This window comes from Aptenodytes patagonicus, chromosome 5 (assembly GCF_965638725.1).
Source record: "Aptenodytes patagonicus chromosome 5, bAptPat1.pri.cur, whole genome shotgun sequence".
In the NCBI taxonomy this organism is placed as follows: Eukaryota; Metazoa; Chordata; class Aves; order Sphenisciformes; family Spheniscidae; genus Aptenodytes; species Aptenodytes patagonicus.
Window position 1 is genome coordinate 30,780,565 of NC_134953.1, and position 25,565 is coordinate 30,806,129.

Here is a 25,565-nt window from a genome sequence, read left to right on the forward strand (position 1 = left end):
GGTTGGGTGAGTTCATCCATGCAGGGATGTGAGCAGCCGCTCCTTGGGGCACCGGGGCTCGGTACCGCGGGAAGCTGCCGCCTTCCTTGGCCTCATCGCCACCTGCTAAACCTCCATCAACAACATCTGCCAAGCCAACACCATTGCATGAAGCAGAAAGTATGTAGCATAGGGCAGAGAGGATCATTTTGAGCTTGAGAAGTCCTGTCTTTGATTTGAAATAAAACATTGACTAAGAATATTAAGGTAGCCTTATTAGCCACCTACAACTTTAACTACTATTTAAATTTGGGTTGTTTTTTTTTAATGTTGTAATGATTTTGATCTGTAGTTCACATCAAAGCAGGTGAGCTCTCACTACTCAGTGACTTTCTGGCAACATGTGCCTCCGCCACTTCGCAGCCGTACCTGTCAGCAGGCGAGCATAAGGTCCCTTGAGACTTCCAGACTGATTTTTAACAGAGCCATGTGGTTCAAACAGGCACAGAAAAATGGGAATGTTTGGGTTTTTTCTTCCGGTTCTTCCATGGCAATTAGTACTTCAGTGCAATAGAAATGCCCAAGCAATGGTAAGCAACTGCTTTTCAAAGCAGGAGCCCCTGCTCCTCCTGTATTACTCTATTACGACGACTTTATTTCTCTGCGAGCAAGTGCCTGATATAAGTGTAATTGCATTGTGTGATGGATGCTGGCTGAGTACAACAGTGACAGATGCATGCTGAAACTGTGTGAAAATTTTTGCAGCCAAAGCAAAACTGGCAAATGTTTGGCTTTCCGCCAGCTTAGCTTGCGGGTGCACAATATCTGATGGTTTAACTGCAATGTTTACAGCACTGAAAAGCAGTTCCAGGCATGGTTCTTGTCAGCAGTGGAGAGCGGATAACATCTCTTATTTTGTTGACCCATGCCACCCCTCAAGTCTTAGAAACCCTCTTCCCCCCCCCCCCATCATATGTTTAGTCAAATGCTTAAGCAGGATGGAAAAGCCCTATGCTTTGATTCCTTTGAAAGAGCACAGCTGCATAAAGTATTGGGTACTTTAATCCTGAAACTTTATTTTTTGACATAAATAGTGAGAAGTCACCTCTTGTGTCTTCTCATCCCCTCTTCAGAAATGCTTTTTTTCCTCCATGAGCATCTCTTGCATCATAGGACAGCTATCAAGCTTGACTGCAAAAATCATATTGTAAAGGAAAACGACGTGATAAAAAAATTGCTCTCCTAGCTGCAGAGGTGAGGAGCAAAGGAGCAGAAGGTGCTGACCACCGTTTTGCACGGTGCACTTCTCCTGGGGCGCGTGCACTAAGCATGGTTTTGCGCGATGGCATTTGTTGCAAGGTCACATTCATCTGCTAACCTTCCCTTGGGAGGGACAGGAAGGGAGCTCCCCACTTCTGTGCAGTTCTACAGTTGAGTGTCTTTGTGTGCATATTACATACTAATTAAACCGGGCATAGGGATGGCACTGGCCATAAATCATCCCTACAAAAGCCCGCTATTTGGCTTTTGTGTCAGGGAAAAATGACAGTCTGGCATAGCGGGTGGGGAAGGGGACGGCCACACCTGCTCAAGGTGCAGCTTCGCCGTTTGCTGTCAACAGTAATCAAGGGTCTATAAATAGCCTGAAACAGGATTTTGCTAGTGTTTGTACAAATTAATAATTTGCAGATACTGGGCTCCTATGCTGTCTTCTGTAGGCCATGGCCCATCCTCTTGCTACTGCTGCCCTGTCTGCCACCCCAGCCATGGACGAAAGCGCCGAGTGAAGGAAGCGTGGACAGGGTCAATGCTGTCACTATTGGGAGGTTTGATGTGAGGGCAACTGACTGCAAGCAAGTTTGTTCAAGTGCCCACACTACTGCTCATGAACAGGAGCCTGCAAGCCTGCCCGCGGTCACTGGGGCAGTGCTATAGGGACCTGCGGGAGAGGATCCCTAAGCAGGGAAAGGACAGCGGTAAGAATTGCAGGACAAAATGAAGCACTGATACCTTAGTGACCATTTCTCATCACCCCCAGGGTTCCTGGTGTTTGCACTATTTCTGCCCTTTGAGATCCCAAATTACATACACAACCAAAACAATGTCTCTGATCTTCCCATTCAGACCCAAAAAGAGAAGCAGAAATGCACTCGGTGGTGCCAATGTTGGTGCACCCCTGCAGAAAGGCTGTGGTCCAGAAAAATCCAGAAAGCACAGGTGGGAACAAGCCTCTCTGCGCTGCGTGGGCAAGAGGGCGGCAGTCCTCTTGGAAAGGTGGTGGTGGTGGTACGGAGAGGAAGAACCCTTCTAGGAGCATGTTTTCACAGCGATCACTCTGGGGAAGAGCAGAGCCGTAAGGTGCATGAGGTCCATTCCTACAGGATGGTGCTGGCACCGTGCGCTTCGGGGCATATCTACTCGGAGGTGTTTAGGCAGCACATTTACCGATGAAAACTTCTAAGTATTACACTAATACCTAACATAAAGATAAAATCAAACTGCTTTGAAGACATAATAGGATATTTTGTTAATTGAACTACACACACAGCTCCAATTTGAATGGAAATGATCAGCCGTGATTGTCCACATTAAATAGTCATTTTCCTTTACACCTTCTTTTCAGTGGCATCCTTAAAACAGAATGACGTCTTTTGGTGCATTTTCAATGGGTCTTTCCTGCTCTTTCTTCTTATAATATCTTGCATGGTCATAGAAATATATGATGATGATAGAAGCAATGTTCAGAAAAATGATGAGCAGCATGATCCAATATGAATACCCATAAGTGTGTGCAGATTTGGTATGTGTGTGCAGAAAAGAAAAGCATCCACGGGCCAATTCTACAGACAGGCCATTTTCTTCTATGTTCACAGGAAAAAGTATCATGGCTATAAGTACAAAGATTCCTAGAAAAGATAAATATAAATGTTAGAGGTGGAACTGTAGTATTATTTATGTAGCTACTTGTAAATAGTCTACTTAAATTGGTTAGAATACCTGGACTAGGACAAAGATTAATCTAATATTTTTCCATTAGTAAAATATGAGGGCATTTAAAGAATTTTTGTCCCACCTAATAGTATCTGCCAGGTGTTTTGACATTGGTAACTATATCTTCTGCTAAAATTAATGGATTCTCACTGACTATTCTTAGATAAGGCTATTCAATGTAATTTTTTTCACTGAATTTAGCGCTGATGAGTATAATATATTCACCCCTTCAATGATTTGCAGAATGCCTATTTGATATGAGCCCAAATTCATGGGATGTGCGGTATCACAACTGGATAAAACCCTGAGCAACCTGGTCTGCATTCAGGGTTGGCCCAACTTTGCTCAAGAGCTTAGGCTTAGAGACCTCACCTTTTTTCCAACCCAAATTATTCAATGACTCTGTGATGAGCCAAAATGTCTTATTAGATCTATATCTATTTCCTATAGCCTTCTGAATATAAGTGGAATTCGGTTACTTTGACTTTTAGCTAAATAATGCTTTTACATCTCTGCTTTCATAGTGCTAACAGAGGTATAATCCCTGAACATTGGTGAAAATATTTCTATTCCTTCCCTCTAGGCACACCATCCTACAGATGGTCCCTCTGAAACAGGTTCAGGTTTTTGCAGGAGGACACTGGACTTTCAGGTCATCTGGTAGAAGAATTAGGAACCTTCAAGATACACTCACACATCACATGATGCATGATTTTTCATAAAAATATGCCCACAGCAAAATAGACTTCCAGGTCATAGCACTTACAGGGCTGTAAAAAGTAACCACAATCCTCAGTCCCCATGGGGGTTTACTTTCTCACTAATATTTATTTTGGCAAGCCCATGGTCCTTTCATTTCAGGTCAAAGCTTGCAGATTCAGGCTGTATAACAGGTGCTGGGCTCAGGAAATGAACTTTCTCACGCAATAAGACAATGATCTGGTTGTCTCAAAAGTTAATAATTGTCTAATATAGGCTTTTGCTCACTTATTGTGTTTCAAGGCATCCACAGCTGTTTCAGCATCTATCTTTATATGCTCTGTTAGACATGGCTGGAGAAAAAGGAGTGGGCTTCACAACCCCACCTGTACTTGTTATGATTAAGATTACGTTTATACGATTCCCTTTCCACCAAGGCCTGATTTGGCAAAGGCAGCTCGCAGAGTGTGGCCCCAGGACAGGACACTGCTCAAGGGAAGGCAAGCTCCCACTCAGCAAGTGGAGCATCTTCGGACCTAAAGTGCTTTTGAAGGACAAAATGCCAGTGCTGAAGTACTCTGTAATCAGATGTCTCTAAAACAAATTTTCCGAGTGCAAACCTAATATTAGGGGAATACATAATCCTCTTAAGACAAATTGAGTGTGAGAGCTGAAGTCATTACCATAGCAAGATGCAGAGGGTAGCAAGGTGCATCAGGAGCAGCGAGGCTCAAGCCTACCGGGTGAACGAGAGGTCACACCTCCAGGGAGCTGTTTGACAGAGTTCATGTCTCTAACAACTCTACCATTTTTTTTCTGCTTAGGAAATGTTAAAACTTATTTTGATCTGTCAAAGTGCTTTTTAGAGAAAGAAATAAATTTTGCCATGACTCAGTCCTCCTAACTGCCAGCGCCCCGTGTTTAACACTGTTGTGGGTGTATTCAATTCAACACATTTTTCAGAAATGAAGCTAGATTAGATGAATCCTATAGATTAGACCTTAGAGGCCTAATTTGGTATGTAGGTAACCCAGCAACAAATATGCTACAAATACCATAAAATAGTAACATAAGGTCTTAAAGAGGTTACAAATTGCACTGTAGTCACATCCAGTGCATACTTTTCTGTTATTCTGTATTTGTTCTGTATTTGTCAGCTTACTGTGTTCTTCTCGATGTGCATCATGCATGAAATAATGCTACACCTGTTGGGGCTTTTTCATTTCCATTTTTGCTGCCAGTGAATCCAGACTCCTACTGATCAATGGTGACACTTCAAGTAAATAATACTATTTTACTGGTACTTAAAAGATAGTTTTCAGGTATCCCAGCAGACATGGTTAAAAACCAAAACCAACTGAACAGAATACTTTTCCAAGTGTTTCCTTTTATAGATATATATTTCTTAATCTTGGAATCAATGAGAATACAGTATTCATCTGTATGGTAGTCAGCAAGTGGTCAGCATGGGATGCATTACTCACCGCATAAGGAATTCCAGGTATAGACTCCGGTGGGTCCCAAAAATGTCTGGTAGGGATTACTGACAGCATTAGTGCAGCTGAATCCAGAACTCAGAAGGGAACTCAGTAAACTGAGAACCAGAATCACGATAATTGCAGTGATCAGGCTTTTTGCCTTGGTCTTGCTCAGGTTATCTGCAACTGAAATACAGCGTCTCAGCATTGATAATCAGACTTTCCAGCACAGTCCGGTGGGCTTGGACAGCCTTATCACTTACTGACGTGGTTGTAATTAAAAGCTAATAACCAGAGATTTGGCTGATCTGTAAAGATCAGGATGTAGAAGGAACAGTAGGTTTGGATACAGCACATGAACTCAAATCCAAAATGGAATGAAGGTACATTAGCCTGAAATAAGCGCATGTTAATCCTGCAGGCACACAAACTTCCTGGGCATCGGGTTCGGTAGTAAACTCCTCTTCCTTAATATTTCTGTAAACATTTCCTCTTGACAAGGCCAGACAGAAATTTTATGCCTGAATCAGATCAGAAAACTAGGTGTTCCTCTGCCCATCGTTCCTGAGATGTCTGGCAACTTCTACAGATGCCTGACTTAAAACTTGGCTCCAATTGTAGATGATTTTCTTTTAATATAGCAGCAGTCCCCCTCATATGGAATAAATCTGACAAGGGGAACAGCTTCTAGAAGTCCAGTAAAGCCATTAGCCTGGAAGGGTCAGGTGCATTTGTAGGACAAATGTAACTGAGCGTGGTCATTCACGGACAGATGAGGCATGGTTGAGCTGGTGCTCATATCCTGACTAGATCTGTCTCTTTCCATGTCCTGCAGAAAAAAAAAAATTGGTGGAAGCAGTACTTGCTCACTTCTTTTAAAAGAAAGGAGCAACTCCTGCTTTGTTTTCACCGGGAGGACCAGGTGCACGGAGTGCTGTGGCTCCCAAGGGGCTGCACTTCATGCTCACGGCTGGTGGCCCTGGGCTCGGCAAGGGGACGAATGTGGGCTCCCGAGCTGCCAGCTCGGCCCTGCCCTTGGGCTCCTGCTTTCAAGGTCTCTGCTCCTGAGGCCACGTGTCAAGGAGTCATGCATCTTAATATCGAGCATCCTGGCACCTCTTGTTTTTGCTCCAGCTTAGTACAGTTGATACACATAGATTGTTGTCTGGTGTAGTTTCTATAGCTATATGCGTGGCTGGCCATATATACATGGCACATAGTCAACCCCTCCAGGACTGTAATAAATTTTATTGTTTTTGCCTAAATCCTTCTAGATATTTGATATGTTGCTGATAATAAGAGACACAAATGTGAATGTAATGTACTCCAAGTGTAATTGCAGTATAGCTGCATTGAAATATATTATTTTCCTCCTTTCAATTTAAAGATTGAAAAGGCAACTATAATGTGCCTGTGGCTGCCTTACCCTATAACAAATATGACAACAATGTTTTCAAGCTCTGTTCAAATGGGTGTTGTGATAGACAGCCATCTGTAGGAAAAATTCCTTTCTATGCTCCTTTTAATACAAAGCCATTATGGCAGAGTGTTCCGTTAGTGCATAAATTGGAGAAATCATAGCAGTAAAAATATTAACAAAAAATAGTAAAAACTCCATAAAAAGAAAATAAACACTCATAACAAAAAGAAGACCTACTGGAAATAAATGAAAAGGAGAGCTTCTCTCTCATTTTATATAATATTCCTGGTAGAAGTTAATTTCTGTTTGAGGAAATGGTAGGTAAGGATGTATTATGGAAATAGATGAAAATTTAAGCAATTCTCCTAGAAGAATAGGAAAGACAGGCATTCAGGAGACATCACTCAATTAAATGGAAGTGAGCACACTGCCGGTTGTACCATGCCCTTGCGCTGAAGCACCCTTACTGCTTGGGCATTGCCTAGTTCAAGAAATAAGTTTGGAGCTGAATTAGATGGGTTTGTGTGATTTCCTTCTAGCAGCCTCACTTAATTTTATCGCTCAGAACATCTCCAGAATTGACTGGCTACAGCTATTGCACCCCCTAATTGATCTTGTTTATCTCTGACAGTGATCCGCAGTTTAGGGGATGTAATTTTGTTAGACTCCGCCTGTTGTAAGCATGCCTGCAGCAGCACAAGACTAAAGGTTTTAAATAAAATGCTGTTTTCATGGTGGCAGATTTTTTTTTCTAAATAAAGCAGTCTGTGCAAACTGAAGGAATCTACAGTAGCTGATCTACTTGAATGGGATTGACAGTAACCCACAATGGGATAACCTCTGCATCAGTGTAAAATATCCTAATTCCAGGATGAAAGCAAAGGTTTTTACCTTCGCCGGGTCTCCCCTTAATTTCCTGTATCTTCTCTTTTTTTCATCTTTAACTCTTGTATGGTTGGATAGAATTTCCCAAACTTTTTCCTGACCTGAGTGTGAATGATGTCCAGCTGCCAGCCTGGCGGCCTTTTCTAAGCAGTGTGGATCTGGCAGGTTTTATGAGGTCTACAATCACTTATGACACATAATGAATTGTTCATTTAAAAAAAAAAAACCAAACAACAAAACCAAAGTAGAGTTCAGCCTAGCTTTCTACTTTTCAGGAGACCCCATAGCACACCTGGAAACTGATGATAGCATTAATGAAGTTCCAGCAATTTTCAAGTGTTTCTCACGTATTTTAAAAGTTTAATCAATTCTTCTCTGCTATAGCAAATTTCAAAGACTTTCTTGTGTGCTGTTGGCCTTGCTGGTTGCCAATAGTCAGATAAATCCTGACTTTACAGGACACCCTGGGCGTGCCTCTTCCTGCACCTTGCTCACATTTTTTACGTTTGACTTGGACACGAGCAAGGCTGTAAACAAGCTCTTTTATAGACTATTATATTTATAGGTGGTTCCTTTCTAAGACAAATCATTAAAACAGCTAATGAAGACTCTAAGGACTTAAGTTATTAAATAACTTTTACATTCTGCCAGGTCATTCTGCTCATCCCCAGAGCCTCCAAAGTAGCCTTATTGATTTATTGCTCTATTAAGGTCGTTCATGGCAGTCTGTTAAAGGGGCTACCCTGATCAGGCAGTTCATGCACTGTACACTTGCAGAGACCATATTCCTTTGTTTGTCTTTCATCTTTGCACTCGGAAATTTCTCTTAGTGTTGTGGTTTCCAAAAGAATAAGTTATGGTCTTTGTAAAGGCTGTTGATAATCTGCTTTTGCATGGCCATTAATAAAAGCCAACCTGGACTATTGCTAACAAGTACTCTGTATCCCCAAGCTATCGTCTTTGATTTACTCATGATTTCCATTCCTTTCTCACACCCAAATATGAAAATACCATTTGAGAAAGACACTCAGGGTGCACAGCAGAAACCCCCAGCCAGGCCATACTTGCTGAGCGACAGATCACACTGTGATTTAAAAGGACGCTTATAACTCTTCTTACTGTTCTCTGGAATGTTAGAGTGGAGAAAGTACAGCACTTCATTTCTCCATAGCACAGGCAATCCATTTACTTAAGGATATCGTCAAACAAAAGACATCTACTGTCTTAGGAGGACCCGATTATTTGAATTTAAAAATAGTATGTATACAATTCTGTGAAGTATTTCTTCTATTTCAAGAATGTACGGAATCTTACTTAATACAAAATGTGACAATCATGCCTAGTACAGAGCCTAAGAGTTAATTTAAAATCGGTTCATTTCATCTTGGATATATGCCCGATGGAACTGGTGAGGGATGTGGGCAAATCCATATTTAGACTATTCATAAAGCATAACTTTCTTTCAGCAGCTGTTGAAGGCAACTAGCAATTCCTGAAGCTCACTTGTTTTGTTCATCCCTAAATGGCTTAAATGTGAAAATTGAGACAACATTTTGTAAATGATAAGCACAAAAACCTGTAAAACTGGTGGGGGGAAAGCACCAACAACAACAAAATGCACGTAGACCACGCAAAGAACTCAAATCCTTTACTGATGCAAGTGTTCTGTGAGTACTTGTCACTAATTGTAGTTAAAATCTGTATGTCGGTAGGGCCCAGGCCCTGGGATTGGGTTGTGTTAGCTGCTGTGCAGACAAAGGCAAGACACATGCCCTGAATTCCTGCCAGACTGCGTCCTCGCCCTGCAATCAGCTCTCCATGGGTAGACTCCTGGTTTCACACGGAGCCCTATTAAAATCAGCAAGAGTCCTCCCACATGGCGCAAGGTTTGGGGCTTGAGCCAACTGGCATGGGGAGATACAATCACATATAAACTATTTTTATAAATATATATTTACTCTTATAAAAATTACTTTGATTATTCTGATATGACTGTAAATAAACTGGTTTGAATGACTTGTGATTTTGTGTTTGTTATGTAATGATCTCAATATATGCTTTGCTAGGAACACTGCTGTGTTCAGGTTTTTCACGCCAATATAATTGTTATACTGTGAACTGGCTTGTGTGATATAGCTTTGCCACTGTGGTAATTTGGGTGCTTGTTTGTAGGAGACAATTTCTGTACTAAATTAAGGTGGGAAAGAGCTAGGAGATGGGAACCATCTGGAGGCTTAGGTCTGCTGTGCTCTACCTTGGTGGCTTCTCTGTGATGGGACATCTTACAACAGCCTACCTAGAAAGGAAACATTTCTTAAAGTACATCTCGTTTCAAAATTGTTTGACCTACTCTTCCAACTTTTCGTTAGGTTTCTTTTGACTGGCTTTTTTCACTTTTACACGTGTACATCAGCATTATTGCAAGAGACAGCAAGATACATAAAATCAGTGCAAATCCTTGATCCTTGCAACAGCTTTCATGCTTATCTACCTTTGGGCTTTGTGAATGCTTTTCTTCACATCGGTAGAGCTACTTGTGCATAGAGTTAAGTAAATCTTTGCTGAACTGTGTGAAATCGGTATTGAGTCTGTGGTTCGTACTTGGTATGCATAATTTCTTGTTTCTGGTTTGCTTTTTCTCATGTTTTGCTTCTCATACTAGGATTTTTCATGCTTGTCTCAACTTTCTCCAAGGTTGCTCTAAGGTAAAACCCCTTCTGCTCTTCCCCTTATTTTTTAACTTTGTTTTATTCCCATGTAGCATCTCTCCTCCCTTATCTCTCAGTTATTCTGTCCTCCTTAATTATTTAACAATTTTTTTTCTTCTGTAATAATTCTACCATTGAGGATAAATACCAAGAACCGCAGATGCGCAAAAAGCAAGATCTGCTGCATATCAACATAAGATACAGCTTAATTTGAATCTACTGGATCTTTGCTGAAATGTTATTCTAATAACCTTGTTTCCAAAGCTCATCTCAGAGGTTTTTTGGAAAATCATGATGATGATGATTCACCTGAAAACTGTGCATTGCGTGGGGGAAAAAGGGCCTTATAAAAGATGACAAGCTATGTTGTAATTCATACGTCACGGTCTAGCATAAAAAAAAAAGACATAAGGTTTGAAAATACTAACCAAATGGTTAAGTTTGATAATAGCACTTAAAAATGGAATGGTGTGTTTTTAAAGGAAGAGATAAAAGGAATACTGTCGTTAATGTGTAGGTCCAGCACAGGTATAAACACCATGTCTATCTAAATTATTGTTTTACATGTTTTGTTCTTTTCCCTTCAGCAGCCTCATAAAACCTTCTTCTATAAAAATGATGTTAATTTGATACTAGGTGGCAAAATATTTTAAATCAAACAATTAATTTAACGTAAAATTTAAAAAAGGATCTTGGAAGGTGAATTAGGTTTGTAATCCTTTAATAAAATGGTAATTGAATGTAGCTTTTCTGTTCCTCACTGAAAGCTTCTGAAAATTAAAATCAATTCTACGTAAAATTCCTATTTTGTATTTTTTCCTTGTTCCAAGGTGTAGGCTAAGATCACAGGTAATTAGAAGAAGTTCCTATTGGCAAGAATGGTGCAGCATTTCTGTGCTTTTTTGGGGTCTTCTTTTATACCACTTAAATCCCCAGACTGGTTTACAGATATTCTTGTTCTCACTTAAAGTACTATAGTCACAGACGAATAAAAGAACGAGCCGCGGTTCCTACGTCTGTCACCTGCATGAGCAAGAAGACGCCATCCATTTCTAGGAGTAACACCACTTACCTTGGAAAGTCTTTTCTGAAACCTGAAGTCCCGCATCGACGAACTGTTCACAGGTACCGCTAAAAAGTCCGTAGGTGAGGCTTACAGTAACGCTGGAGTTTGTGCCAGAAAAGCGAACCTCACTACTCATCCAGTGCTGGGTCGCCAGAACAACACAAATCATCACGAAAGAGCAAACACAGGTAAAAAAAGCGGATGCAAACATGGCTGTTTTTTTTCTGGACGGCATTTTGTCAGACAGATTTTCCACTGGTTCAGGGTATTTTCTTCTCTTTAGTCCTGCTTAGCATGAGGTTGTTTCCTCCTTCTCGCTATCTGGGTTCTGCTCTCTGTACTAGCAGAAAGTTACCCTGGTAAACTTTGAGCAAACAGCAGTGGTAATAAAAATGTAAAATAATTGAACTTTGGTCTGGAGAAAAGGTGTTGCCATAGTTACAACAAAACCAGCCTGGCAAAAGCTGGGAGGGAATCATCGGCAGATGATTTACGATTGCCTTGCTGACCCGTAGCTTTTCAGATCACAGCTCTGGCGACATCTTCTAGAGCCTGATGCCTGCGGGGCCAGGGTTCCCAGCTCGCCTTACTGCTTCCTGGGAGATTTTTTACTCCCTGACAAAATTTTCTGGCCTGTTCTTGCTTTTTCTCTTGAAAGGCTGATAACTAGGCTGGAAAGATTTTTTGCTAAATCTGTATCTAATCTGTATCTAATTTGTTATGGTAAAGATTAATAAAATGTTCCTTCTCTGTTCAAATTCCCAGCTTGCTTAACAGCTACCCAACTATCTCTTTTGAGACCTCTTTTAAATTCTTTACGCTCTTTGTAAATACACTGGGTTGGTCTCAGCTTTTTGGGGGTAAGGACATTCTATCTGCAGTCAATAGTTGATTTTCTAAGGAAGAGCTCAAAGTCTTAATTATATTCCATATATTTTCACGCAATAATTCCTTCCCTTTTTTTGACAGGAAGGACAAATACCTTAAATAGGGATTCATTTCAATGAAGTAGTGGATATGTAAAGGGAGCAATACTGAAGAAAATCTGTTCTAGACTATAAAGCAAGAGAATACGTTCTTTTCTTCTGCCCAAATTGATCTAAACAAAGACAAAAGACAGTAACAACATGATATCAAAGAGAACATACATTGCTTAATAATAAGACTGAAGCCAAATTTCTAGAATTTAAGGTAAACTAGGCACCAGGGTCTGCATTTTGTTTGTGTGAAATCTGAAACCTAAATTAATAATCTGTTGTCAGGATAAAGTAAAATAAATTCCATTGGTTTTTATTTCTATTAATTATAATGTCATTAACCCACGTTATACTCAAGTCATGCTTCTGGAGCATCCAGCATTTTTTTAATTAATCTTTGGAAAGCAGTCTGTTTTAACAGTGCTGCTAAATAAATGTGTTGAGCTACCTTCCTGAAGCTTGACTGGTTTGTACTGTAAAGACATTGAGAGATTAAAGTTTTATGGATTTGAGATGGCAAAGAATTTCTTGAGAGGAGAAAATACCTGTAATGCAGTGATATTATACTGTAATTGTTCTAGTGTTATGATTTCTTGATTCAAAACTTTAAAGCAGTAACCACATTTGAAATCAATGTATTTTATTTCTGAGATGTACAACTGGTCTTCTATATGATATGGTCTTGCGTATTTTTTTTCAAATTATATAGGACTTCAATGATACTTTTGATGTCATTACTTTTAAGAATTTATACATTTTATTCATAAATAATTTATATGCCTCATATATGTACTTAACATACGTAACATAGTGGAAATCAGTCAAAACACGATTTAAGCACCAAAGACCAAAGGGAAGCTTTTCAGCCTTTCGATAGAAATAAGAAACAAGAGACCTGTCTTTCATTTTCTGTTTGGTACTTCAGTTATATTTTAACCATAGCAATACGGGTAAACTTCATTAGACTGATCCACCTCTACGGGTTTATTAATCCAATAGTTCTATTCGCCATTTAGTTGCATATAAAGAGCATAGTCCAAGTATTTATAGTCCAAGGATATTTTTTAATGAACTGAGGTAAAAATCTGCCCGCCTGTCATCAGTCCTGTGCCGTCAGCTGTGCCACTTGTCCCCTATGAAATACGTTTAAAAAAATATGTATTTAAGAATTTATATTTGTCTGGGTATTGACTTTGAGGGAATAAATTTTCAGCTGCTGCTCAGTGGTCCTCCTTTGACAGACTTGAGAGAACCAAATTTAAATGAACTGAGCACCCACACCTTTAAAAATGCTAAATAACAGAGACTAAAAGCTGTAGTGGATAGCCTGTAGTTCCTTTCTAAGCAATCTTATTCAATTATATTTAGTTTTCGGTGACACAGATCAAATTTTTGTGGTTCAAATCATTGAAACTCTCCTGCGGTCAGGGGAATTGCTCTGTAAACGAGACCGTAATTTGCTTTTTTCTTCCCTGTCACCTTGAAGTTAATCTGTTCTCTGCCAATGGTACGATTCCTTGTGTCTTTTTTTCTCACAGCTACCTAAAAAAGCATCATATAACTTGTAATGAAAATTGTAGTTTGACATGACACACCTCATCACTTGAGAGAAAAGAGAAGAGATTGGTTTCATCTGACTCAGAGAAAATATTTCCCGATCAGCACCTTACCGACTCTGTCCCCACTAATACAGACTCAGTCCTGCACAAGAGTCAAACAGAAAAATCAGAGTAATTCGTTATGAATCAGATGGACAGCAGAGAGATTTGGAATCCTTTACTATATAAAATTACATATCGCCCTGTATTTTTAAAGGTAGAGTATGTGAGTATTTCTCTTCTGTTTATGTACAAGTCAGTTTGCTTTAAGAAACCAGATATGTAAAAAGATAAAATGAAAGCTTTTATTTGCAAACATTTCGTATACATTTATTTTTCTATGTTACAAACACATTCTTACATGTGAAACAAAAATCACATGGTGGTTTGTTGCTTTGCCCCCAGCTCTGGATGGATGCCATCTCCCTAGGGATGCCATCGCCCAGCTGCGGCAGACAGGGTCCGAGGGCTCGCTCCCAGCTGGCTTGCAGGTAAGTGCGCTCAGCCGTGCTCAGCAGCAGCCAGGGAAATTCAAGGTGAAGCCACTGAAAATTATTTTCTGTTCTGCTGCAACCACAATGTTTAGTGATGGTTACTGGTGGTTTAAAAAATTCCATATTTAGTTAAAATCTTTCATTTAAAACACAATTGACAGGTGGCAAGATGATTTAGCAGCGTGGTTGGCTGGCAGTTGCGCTGCTATTTGTGGTTTTCCTTGGACACCACCTTTGTGGTACACCATGGTATATCACACAAAGCTTTCACATCCTTTTTATTTTCCATTTTCCACGTCTAATTGCAGAGGAGCTCAGCATCTGAGGTGGCAAGATCCTTGAGCTGCATTTGGCCCCAAAAGGAGCCGATAAAGCCCCACACGAGGCAGATGCACGCGCCACATTGCAGGATCAGGTCATGCATTACCAACGCTGCCTCTACCTCTTCTAAGATGGATAAATTGTAATTAATTGAAACAAAATCTTATAAATGTACTATAGAATACTAAGAATGAGATTGATTTTTTTTCTCTGGTCGCTTTGCAGCCAGCATTCTGAGTGGTGACTGAAATAGGCATTTGTTTATGCCTTTTGGACTGGGTGAAGGAAATCGGATAAAGCATCATGAATATTATTGTAGCTGGAGATGAAAAATTTGAAGCTCAACTGAACTGCAAAATTATTGCAACAACTGTTTGGGAAAGTGAGAGGGATGTGATCACAACAATTTTTGTGTATCCATACCCAATGCTGCTGTGCGGTGGATTTGTACTATTCCATCTTCTGATTTCATTCTTCTCTTGCTCTGACCTTTTTAACAGCACTGTTGGAAAAAAAAAAAAAAACCAAACACGTCTTAAATGTTGTTTGGATTTCTTCCCAGAAAATGACTAAATCTTCTCAGCTGAGAACTCCATCACTAGATAGTTATTGATTTCTGAGCTCTGACACTGGAGCGTATTGGTAAGTATGGGAGTGACAGCTGGAATATCGTGCTGCCACCAGCCCCTCCGGAGCAGCATCCTTTCACATGAGCAGTCAGCAGGAACAGTGACTGGTGGGTTCCATCTTGAAAGAATAAAAGGAAGAAGATCCCAAAGCCACCACACTGGTATTGACGCAAATGCGATGAGCAAAATCCTGTATTAAAATGATTGCCTGCTGCAAAAGCATTCCTCAGTTTTACCATCTGAGTAAGCTAGCTGGTGTCTGTTCTGGTATCTTGAGGCACAACCATGCTACTCTAGAATATATTCACAATACAACTGTATTTTGTACTCAGACACCTGAAGAGGTGATGGCCAAATATGCCTGGTCTTGGTAGAGGAGGAAAAGTCACGTTCAGCATCTCCTCTGCTGGCCATGAGAGCTCCTTGCCCAAATGGGAATGCCACTTGCCTTGCGTGGCAGCTGCAGGGGCAGCCCTTGAAATTGCCTCTTCTGAAAGATTTTGAGATTAAGAAATTAGCCAGCATTAAGTTTTGATAAGAAATTAATTCTTCCATTGCAAAGTTTATCTTCTAAAACTTCTCACACAACACATGCCAAGGCAGGTGAAGGAGACCCGTACCTCAGTAGCAGCTCACTGAACATCTGACTTCTCGCTCGTCCTGTTTCTCTCCATTTCCAAGTTACAAAATGCTTGGGGGATTTGAACAGAACAACATAGGCCATTCTGGTAAAATAAGACATTTTAAAATAAAATTTTGAAAGCATAGAGACGTTTTCCATTTTCCTTTAACCCTCAAGTTAGACTGATGTGTCACTGACTGCAGTGACTGCAGTTACCAAACCAGCTGAGCTCCACTAAAGCCTCTAGGAAGTCTGAGGGTATCTTTTTTCCATACCTTAAAAGATGACTTGCAAAACTTTAAAATAATGTGTTTAGGTGTTAAAAAGCTGCTGTCATTCATGGCTGAATAGTGCAAGTTGAGTGGTCAAGTACAGTTTATTGAAGGGTGGGGAAAAAAAGCCTTCTGGCCTTTTCAGAAGCAGAAAATATGACCTTTGCAATATTTTCAATTTAATAAAATGTGGCTTTGAAGCTGCATCAAGGTTTGTAATGTTTAGAACAAACCCTGGAGGTAGAGATGGAGAGAAGAGCTGGCAGGGCAGGCTTTCATTTATTGCAATTTCTGTAACAATTATGAAGATAGGTAGTCTTGAATATTTAAATATATTCCTAGATACTCATAATTTTAGATTCCAAGTGTAAAAATCTTAGACAAATACCTCCTTGAAATCATTAAATTAGCTACCGCTGGGATATTACATATTCTCATGCTTTTGCCCAATTATCTGTACATTAAAGAGTTTGTCATGTATTTTTAGGCTGAGATACATTTGTAGTTACAGAAATCATGGTCTGCATCTGTTATTTGCTGTGCTGCCTCTGATTTTCGAACTTCTTCACTACATTTACAATTTGTGTTCCAGTATCAGTAAAGAGACAGATCTACCGTGCTGCTACCAAGGGTATAGTGGCCATTTCTCAGTAAATGTGGAAGCCTGGTAAATATTTGGAGAGCTTTTGTCTAAGTGAAGGAAAGTGGTAGGATTATACTTGCTATTGTATGCTTTAATAAGACTATAGATGCTCCTCCTTGAAATCCTTTCTCTCAAGGCTGTGACCACGCGTTATTGTCTTTTGGTTTTACAGGCATTGTACAGAAAGCAGGAAACATAATTTTATCTTACTTGGTGCTATCAGGTTCGCTATCATTCTGGAATACCTGAAATAAAGTTTTGGTGTTCAAATATTGCCTATTTCCTACCATATATTTCTTCAGCTTGAAGCAGAGAAAATACTTTTTGTAACAGAGAGTAGCAAAGGGACTATAATTGTTCATGGGAAAGTTTCCACCACTTCTACTGGAATAATGTTACTTCCACGGTGGGAAACAAGGGATGCAGGTGCTGGGTCCTGCCAGAAGCTGTTGGAGGTCCTGCAGCTCCTCCGGCAAATTGGAAGCAAGGGTGAAAGGGTTGCCAAAGAGCTGACATTTCTGAGAATGTATTTGATTTGTGATGGAAAGAGGGGAAAAGACAGATGACCAGTGGACTGTGAGATGAACAAAGAAAAGCCACTGTTGGAGCTCTATTGGGCTAAACACACGGACATCTACCGGTTATTATCTTATTTTTGCTATGGTACTTCAGTCTCCCGATTTCTTAAATTTATTTTCTGATGAAGCAAGTAAGCTCTGTCAATGTAGTTAAATTGCTTCAAATCCCATAGCAGCTTCATTTGTCATCCTCTCCCCTTTCTTAACAGCATAAATTATCTTCAGATCTTGTCTGAAGAGCACTGAAAATGGGTTTAAAGACGCCTCATTCTTCAGATCCCCAGCTCGTAGACTTTGTGGAGTACTAATCTCATTTTCTGGATAAAGCGCTATACCAGAGAACGTCATACTTCGTTGTTTTTCTCTAGCCAGCAACTGAAGACAAAATCAGCCTCAGGCTTACTCTTTCTTGTTGACTCCAGCTCATTAGTGTATCCTGAAACACATCAGCGGCATAAACACCGGGCTTAGAAGTATCCAGGATGTGACTGCAGGAAAGCAGAGCTAGGAACACCAATGTGGATTAGCGAGGCTAAATTTCTGTCATGTATCAATAGTTATACTTAGGACTTGAGTATAGGATGCTGGAGCAAGAAAGATTGGATGAAGTTTCTTTTGTAACTTTATTTCACAATTGTACAATTTATTTAGATATTCCCCTTATCTACAGAAAATCTCTTTCCCCCAAATAATGTATTAATAACTAGAATGTGCATTTTCTTTGGTTCTTTATTGTACATCTTTGCCTTCACATTTCTTTCTCATTACTAATTAATTTTGGAACCACGGTATAATAGTACTTTTAATTTCTGCACTAATAGAAAATGTGATAATTTTATCCAACACGTATAATAATTCCATTTATTTTATTGCTTGGATATAAGCAGTCATTTAAATTAATATACAATTTCTTGCAAATGGTTCCTAGCAAGAAAATTGCTGACTTGCAGTCATTTGATCTACAAACATGTTCATTAAAATCAAACGCCTTCCTGGTACTGTGCCCATTTGCACTGCCATGTCTGCTGAAAAATTTTAGCATTCTACTAAATTGCTGTTTCCTAGTCAACACGATGCCAAAGGGACATAATTAGGCTCTGATTAAGTTTTCCGCAGAAGACACAAATATTCACAGATGTTCTAATATTTTGTTTCGATGGTCTTTTCATACAATCCCTAATTGTCTGACATCCTTTGGTACGCTTAAAATAAATATGGTGTGCATGGATATGGGTTTTTGAAAGTAATATATACGCGAGGCCCTCCTGGAGGAGAGATTTCTTCTGCAGAGAGACTTGTTTTGCGAGAGGTGGTATCCTAGGGACTGGAGACAAAAGAAAGCAAGATGTGCCTTCTGACTCTCCGATTCTTGCCTTTCCTTCAGTAATCCCCTCCTCCCTGTCCTACTTTTCAGCTTGACGTTTCTATTCTGGGTCTCACCGTCCTGATTCATCGGCCCCATGCAGCCCAAGCTGCTGCAGAGGTTTCTTGGAGGCGGAGGTGGGTGCAAAAGGCCTCAGACTTGTCCCTTCCACCCCAGCTCTGGTGGCGCAGTGGCATGTTCATGGTGGGGTGAGCAGAAAAGGGAAGGATCCCGGGAGGCTGTCTGATCCTGACTGAGGACTCTCGGATACCTCCAAGCTGTGTCACACTGGTGATCTCAGGGAAAGGAGGACGCCCAACCTCGCACTTGCTGCCCAAGGAGAACTCGGCGGCGTTCAAACACCTGGCCCTCGTGCTCCCGCGCATCCTCAGCGTTGCCTCTGTAAAGCGCAGGAAGAATCGAGACACTTTCAACATGCACAGATAGTAGGTCTGACTTCTGAAATTTTGGCTGGTGTTAGTAGTCGTCACTGTGCCAGACAGTGGAGCCGAAGCCCTGCTTGAAACTTCGGTGTTAACACACAGAAACTTGTCATCTGCAGATCAAATCATTTCCAGTAGGAGGGAGTCACCGGGTGATTAAGTACCCGCCGGTGAGCAGGCGAGCTGCAGGGTTGAGCACGGGGGGTCCCCTCCGCCGCCGCCCGGCCCCGGTCCCCCGCTGCCGCCGCTGCCCATGCGGGCGGTGTCCGCCAGGCGGCTCCGCGCCCGCCGCCGCGGCGCCGAGGGGAGGAGGAGGGGGAGGCGGCGGCGAAGGGAAATTTCCTGCCTGGCTGCCGCCGCCTCTGCCCGCCGCCTCGGGCCGGAGACCGCCTGGGCGTCCCGCGGCCGGCCGCGCCCGCCGCCGCTGTGCGGGGGCGCCGAGGGGCCCGCGGAGCCGCCGCCGACGGAGCCGGCGAGGTGAGCGGAGCTCGGTGCCCGGCGCGGCGGAGCGAGGGATGGAGGGAGGGACCCGCCCGGCCGCGGGGCAGCGGGCTGGGGGCGGCGGGCGCGGTGCCGCCCGGCCGGGGGGCGCGGGGATGCTGCGGCGCCGGGGCCGCCGCTGCCGTCGGCAGGTGCTGCCGGCCGGGGACGGGGCAGGCTGCTCGCCGGCCGCGCAGGTGCGGGGGAGCCCCGTCCCCACCGCCGCTGGGTGCGGAGGGGTGGCCGGGCGATGCCCTCGTCGCCCGGCGGGAGGCCGGGCCGTCCCTAGGTGCGCGTCGGGAAGCGACCGGCGTTTGCGTGCTCCTGCCCGCAGGGCTCTCGGAGCCGGCCCTGGCTGCCAGCGCTGCCGCCCGCGGCCGCGCTCGCCCTCCAGGGGTGTCCCCGAGGCGGGCGGGGACACGCATGTCCCTTTCTCCGTGGGGTGCCCATCCTCGGGAATTAATGCCGTGCTGGCTAGCCCACTGGAGAGGCCGGAGGGTTGGGCGCGTTCCCCTGGGAGCCGAGAGGGCAGCGGGCACCCTCGCGTTGAGGCGAGGTGGCCGGGTGCCTCCTCGCTGGGGGGGCTCTTAACAGCAGGCTGGGTTTCTGAGCCATGCGAGGCACACATGAGATAGCATCGGGGCCGAGGGAACAGCCGAGCATTGCGCGCTCCACTGACAGGCATCCCTGTTAACTCGCCTCCACGCCACCCAACTGGGAATCACGGTGTCTCAGCTGTCAGGCTTGTCCCCGGCCCCCAGGATGGGGCTTGCCTGTGAACTTCAGCTCTGAAAAGCCATTTATTTCCTGTCAGCAGATCCACACTGTTTTCATCCAGCTCTTTCTGAGGTGAGCGAGGCTGTGGGTATATGCAGTGTTCAGATGTACAGGACCAACAACTGAGGGGTGACACGGCTGTGTACAAACTCTTCCTTGGGCAAGATTAGCATCGTTTAAAAACCGTACGGTTCCATTTGTGCCATTTATTGTTTTCCGATAACATTGGCCAGCCGGTTCATGCTGCTGACAGCGCGGTGCCCTGGCAAACACTGCGATTTGGCACCAAACGGTGCCTGGAGGAAGGGGGTCACTGGAGGAACCGGCGTCGGTGCTGCTGCCTGTGCTGCCTTTTGCTCTCCGGTGCGCCCCTCTGGTGAGGCTCTGGGCTCCTCAGAGCTGCTGACAAGGAAAGCACCTGGTTGTATGGAGGTAGGTGTAAGTCCTGCAGCTGGTGAAAAACTTTGTATTTTCCTTATATAGGCTGTGAGGGAGAAATCAAAAGAGGCTTTCATGGAAAAAAATCAAATTTATTACTTCCAAAACCAAAGGTATTGTGTTGACAAACCTCACAAAAGATAACGTAGACAACTTTTAACTGTTTCCCATCATTAGATTTTTTTTTTTGCACTTTAATTGTGGGTTGTAGAAAGGGTTAATGGATATCTGCTGTGAGATTGAACAGTGTTTTTTAATTGGGAAAGGGTGTCTCTTAATTTTTTTCAATTTTTCTGCAAAGTTGCTCTCCTTGTGGCTTATTTCCATAGAGTGAGGTGATTTGCTGTGTGTTCAGCTGCGTAGCTTCTAAACTGCTGCCTGTGTGTGGTCTGGATGGGGTAGAGACTGCTGAGTTGAAAGAAATGACATCGCTTATCGAACTTTTTTCCCTAAGATGTTATAAACCCTATGAGAAAACTTGGAGAGTTGAAATAAAGAGGCTGAGAATTGAAAAATATTTATTATGTGCATGACAATTTTAGCTTCTGTGCATGTTGTGCTTTGGGGCTTTAAAAAAAAAGAAAAATATTTAATGAAAATTAATGACATTCAGCTGGAAACTCGAGATGGGATTTTAAAGAGACTTATGTGGATATAATGTGCTGTCCTCATTCAGGAGGCACATTAAGTTCCCGGTTTACTTTGCTGGGTAACAAATGAAACCATTTCAGTCTTGATGTGGGAAGATGGAGGTGGTCTGGGTGGCACTGGCCCCATCTTGTTCTTGCCAGAGGTGGAAGTTGGGCCTTGAGAAGAGGAGTCCCTAACGGGGCTAACTATCTCTAATTACTACCGATGGCACCCAAGGGTTTGCAGGGCATCCTGCCTCCGCTTTGTGCTGCAGGGTGGTGGCACTTGTGCCCTGAGAGAGAAGGGGGTAAGGATGGAGGTGGGACAAGCAGAGACCATCTGGCTGAGGTCTCCAAGACGACTAGGGGGAGTGAAGGGAGTTAAGCTAAAAACATTTGTTTTCTCAAGTGACAAAATCAGGTGTTCTAGAAATGTGGGAGAAGAAGGGAAAGAAAATAATGCAAGAAACAAAATGGTGTGAGTGTAGCGTTTGGTTCCTTTAATTTGCTCTGTCTTTGCTCACAAATAAAAGAATTATATAGGAGCTGTGTTACACCAGCCATCCTTGCTGGCTCTGCCTTGACTAACATACTCTGTATTCCTTAAATGCATTTAATATATTCTTCGAAGTAAAAGATAAAAACAGAATTCTTAGTTTAAAAGCTTCCTCTGCCTGAGATACCTTTAATAAAAACAGAGGTTTTTATATAACTCAAATCAGTCTGATGCTGCTTTGGCCTATAGTGATTTATCCTGAGCCTGTGAAGTGCAGGTGCAAAGACAATAATTTTAGCGCATTTGGGTCCTAGTTTGCTTTTGTATCTTGCTTTCTTTCCCCTTTTCCACTTCATACGTTTATGTTTATCTGTCTGTTATCTAGCTCAATCAAGGTTTTTCATCTGTATGAGTTAAGGGCTGACCTCTGCCAGAACAGCTGTCTTGAATCCCTGTTTTTCTTGGGTCTTATTTTCCTTCCCCCGCCCTCCGTTACATTCCCAGCTCCCGGATTATACGGCCTGGGCAATGTCAGAAATGCACCATGTGGGCTGAAATTATTGGAAGCTGGAAGATGATGGTTTGGGGATTCTGCAGGTTCGAAGTCTGTGTAAGGCTTTCCTCTTCTACATGGGTTCTTGTGAAGCTGAAGCAGAGGATGGGCAGAGCTGTGGTCCTTGCGTTGCACACGCACGAGTGGGCTCTTGCATATTCCTAAGTGGAAAGGCTTACGGGGATTTTGAAATTTGTATTTTCTTGGCATCTTTCTCACAGGATGATGTGTGCCTTATTATAGCAAAACTTGCTGTAGTTAAATAAGCTTCTTGATTGCAAGACACCTGCCTCGCACTGTGCGTGTCGTGTGCTTTTTGATTCTTCTCTAAGACAAGTTGTGCCGTAAGTTGGTTTTTTGGAGCAGGTGGTTTATGGACCAAAGCGGCAGAGCTGTGTTATTGACTGAACTAGTTTTAGAGCATGTTATAGAATTACTTCGACCGGTGTACTTTGTGACCATTTTCTCTTTCATTTAAGAGGTTACATGAAGAAAAATGGGTGAACACAGATTGACAAACTGCAAAGTGAAAAAGAGCTGTAGGAAGACTGTGGTGCAATGCTGCCTTGTCACAGCTGTCCTTGGTGTTTTCTGAGAGGTCAGCTGCACATGTTATCAGTAAAGTGCTTATATACTACTTCATGTTTGATGATGTCCTGCAAATGTGTTCACCAAGATTTTGGAGCATGTCAGTTGTACTGTAGTGCAGAACAAAAAAGAGCCAAGGCAAGTGTTGAATGCTCTGTAGGATGAAAAACAGAAAGATAAAAAGGAATACTGAATGTTTGCCTTACTGATGTGAGTGCAGTCCACCCTGCTCACTGAAGGAGTGCGAGGTTCTGCAGGAGAAATTGTTCAATTATATAGAGAACCTGGGGGTTATGTTTGTACGTCCTTTGAACGATACTGTCATTTTGTAAATGCGATACTGGATTTCAATCCCTATTTCCAAAATACTCTTCAGCATAGATTTATGGCAGGGCTTAACACCAGCTGGAGATCCTGTGTCTGAAGGTTGTATCAGAGCACTTGAAGGCCATTGGCAATGAATGGGGATGCTTTAGTGGAAAAAACTTTCCTTTTATATAGAAACATTAATGTGAATGACTCAGTATCTGGAAGTACCCTGAAAATTCCTCAGCAAAAGCAGTTAGCAAGACAACGGATGTTTTTGCTAGAAGGTGCTATTCCATTGGCCTCAGGGGGGTCGGTAAGAAGGGACCTGCTGAGTGGTGGTGGCTGATCTCTGCCTGGAGCAGAGGTGGGGGCAAGCTGGGGTCTCGTTCCTGCCCAGAGAATGGGGAAAGCAGCAGGGACCTGCACTCTGCGAGACAAACCTGTGAGCCGAGGAGCCCGCAGTCAAACTTCTTGTTTGGGAGGATGATGCTGGCATTTTAATTTTTATATAAAACGTAGCAATGGGGTGCGAGGTGAAGAGATTGCTGAGTATACAGTTACATGTTTGAGTTTACTGAAAGGTGTAAAGGGCTCTTAGGAGTTTTGTCAGGATTAGCAAGAGTGGTGTGTTCAAAGTAGATGGAAGGAGGCATAAGAAATTGCTGCTTGTTTAAACTGGAAGGCCTGTTACCACGATTGTCATGTTTGAGTTTAGAGATAACCATGCGGTTTACTTGATCCTGGAATGTAAGCCGTATGCTGCATTTCAAAGAAATACTTGGGGTTTTTTAAATTCATATATAAATAGTGTCGTCAGAACAGTGCTACTTGGTGTTCCTGGTGAATAATGTGTGCAAACTTAAACTTGGTTACTTGCTCCACATCCAGCACACACTGGGATGCTGCGGCTTTCCAGCGCCGCATCCTTGTGGCCCAGGAAGCAGCAGCGGAGGAGCCAAACCTGGGGGCTGCCATTGTGATGCCTGCAGTGAGCAGGTCTTTATTTCTTGATAGGCATTTCATTATTGATTTCTTGGTACAATATTAATGAAAGCAGAATCCCTCTGTAACCTAAAATATAATTTGGTGCCCTGTAATCAAAAGTATTGTAAATTGAATTGGTACATTATTAAAGAGTTTTGAATTACATATTCTTTGTGGAGCATCGTTTATGGGTACCTTGTATGTGATGCTCGTTTTATGGGTTGAGAGCTGTCTTAGAGAATGATTCAGATATTGCTTTAACTGATTTGTGATGTGATGCAGCAGAATTCAAGCTGAATGAAAAGTGGCTGTAGCCACCAGGCTGCTCTGTGCAGGCTTTCTGCATCCTTTTTAACTGTAATCTTATCTTTTTTTTTCTCGTTGCCTGTGCCCTTCTGCACGAGGTTTCATCCCAGTGTAGTCTTTGTTCTGTTTGATAACAATAAGTATAGTATAATCCCAAATGCTATAAGGGTTAACATTAAAAAAAAAAAAAAAGTGGCTGCATTTATTCCAAACTTTTTGCTGAAATGTAGATAACTTTTAAATATATATGTACAACAGACCAGAAAACTTGGGTAAGCTGGAGCTGAAATGAGATACTGGTAAGACAGAGATCAGGAGAAAGTCAGCAGCAGCAATTTATTGAAGTATTTGTACCGGATTTATGTTTGAGTTATTCACAACATGGAACATGTTTTTAAGGCATGTGCACAGTATTGTGCTTTCTAATTCAGTTGACTTACTGCAGGTGTAATAATTCCATCAATGATATCCTTTTGCCTGCCAAAATCCTCTGTGTTGTCTGCGGAGGATGCCTTTGGGAAATGGAAGAATAGATGGGAGATTTTCTTGCTGATAGGAGAGGGTGATGCTGTTGGACTGTCTCTTGATTGCAGTGGGCTCAGATTTTTCTTCCTAAGTAAGCCAGCCAACCGATTATCTCCAGTGAAACAGCTCCCTGAACAAGTGTAGCATTAAAGGCTGCTTTTTTCTGTCCTCCTAGTCCTGGCAGTGAGTTGGGGGATGAGTGGCCTCGCTGACAGTCTGTCCTGGCACCTGCAGCATGCGGACAGGAGCCCTTGCCCTGCCTGGTGCCATGTCTGTTGGGCAGGGAGAGAGCTGCCTCCGCACAGCCCTGTCCT

The 25,565-nt window shown here is 42.5% G+C and overlaps 2 protein-coding genes across 2 annotated transcripts in view; one reads left to right on the plus strand and one right to left on the minus strand.

The window, feature by feature from the left end:
- Window positions 1-1,041: 1,041 nt before the first annotated feature.
- On the minus strand, window positions 1,042-11,555 carry CLRN3 (clarin 3). Its single transcript, XM_076338144.1, has 3 exons — window positions 11,233-11,555; window positions 5,154-5,333; window positions 1,042-2,885 (listed from the first exon to the last, which is right to left on the minus strand). Exons 1-3 carry the CDS (start codon window positions 11,459-11,461, stop codon window positions 2,611-2,613), a joined length of 684 nt encoding a protein of 227 aa, XP_076194259.1. The 5' UTR covers window positions 11,462-11,555; the 3' UTR covers window positions 1,042-2,610.
- An 8,047-nt stretch (window positions 11,556-19,602) lies between these two features.
- The window catches only part of PTPRE (protein tyrosine phosphatase receptor type E), a 110,636-nt gene continuing 104,673 nt past the window's right edge, over window positions 19,603-25,565 (plus strand). Inside the window, exon 1 of the mRNA XM_076339225.1 lies at window positions 19,603-19,643. The gene's annotated coding sequence lies outside the window, so the exon portion shown is untranslated. The remainder of the gene's footprint in view (window positions 19,644-25,565) is intronic.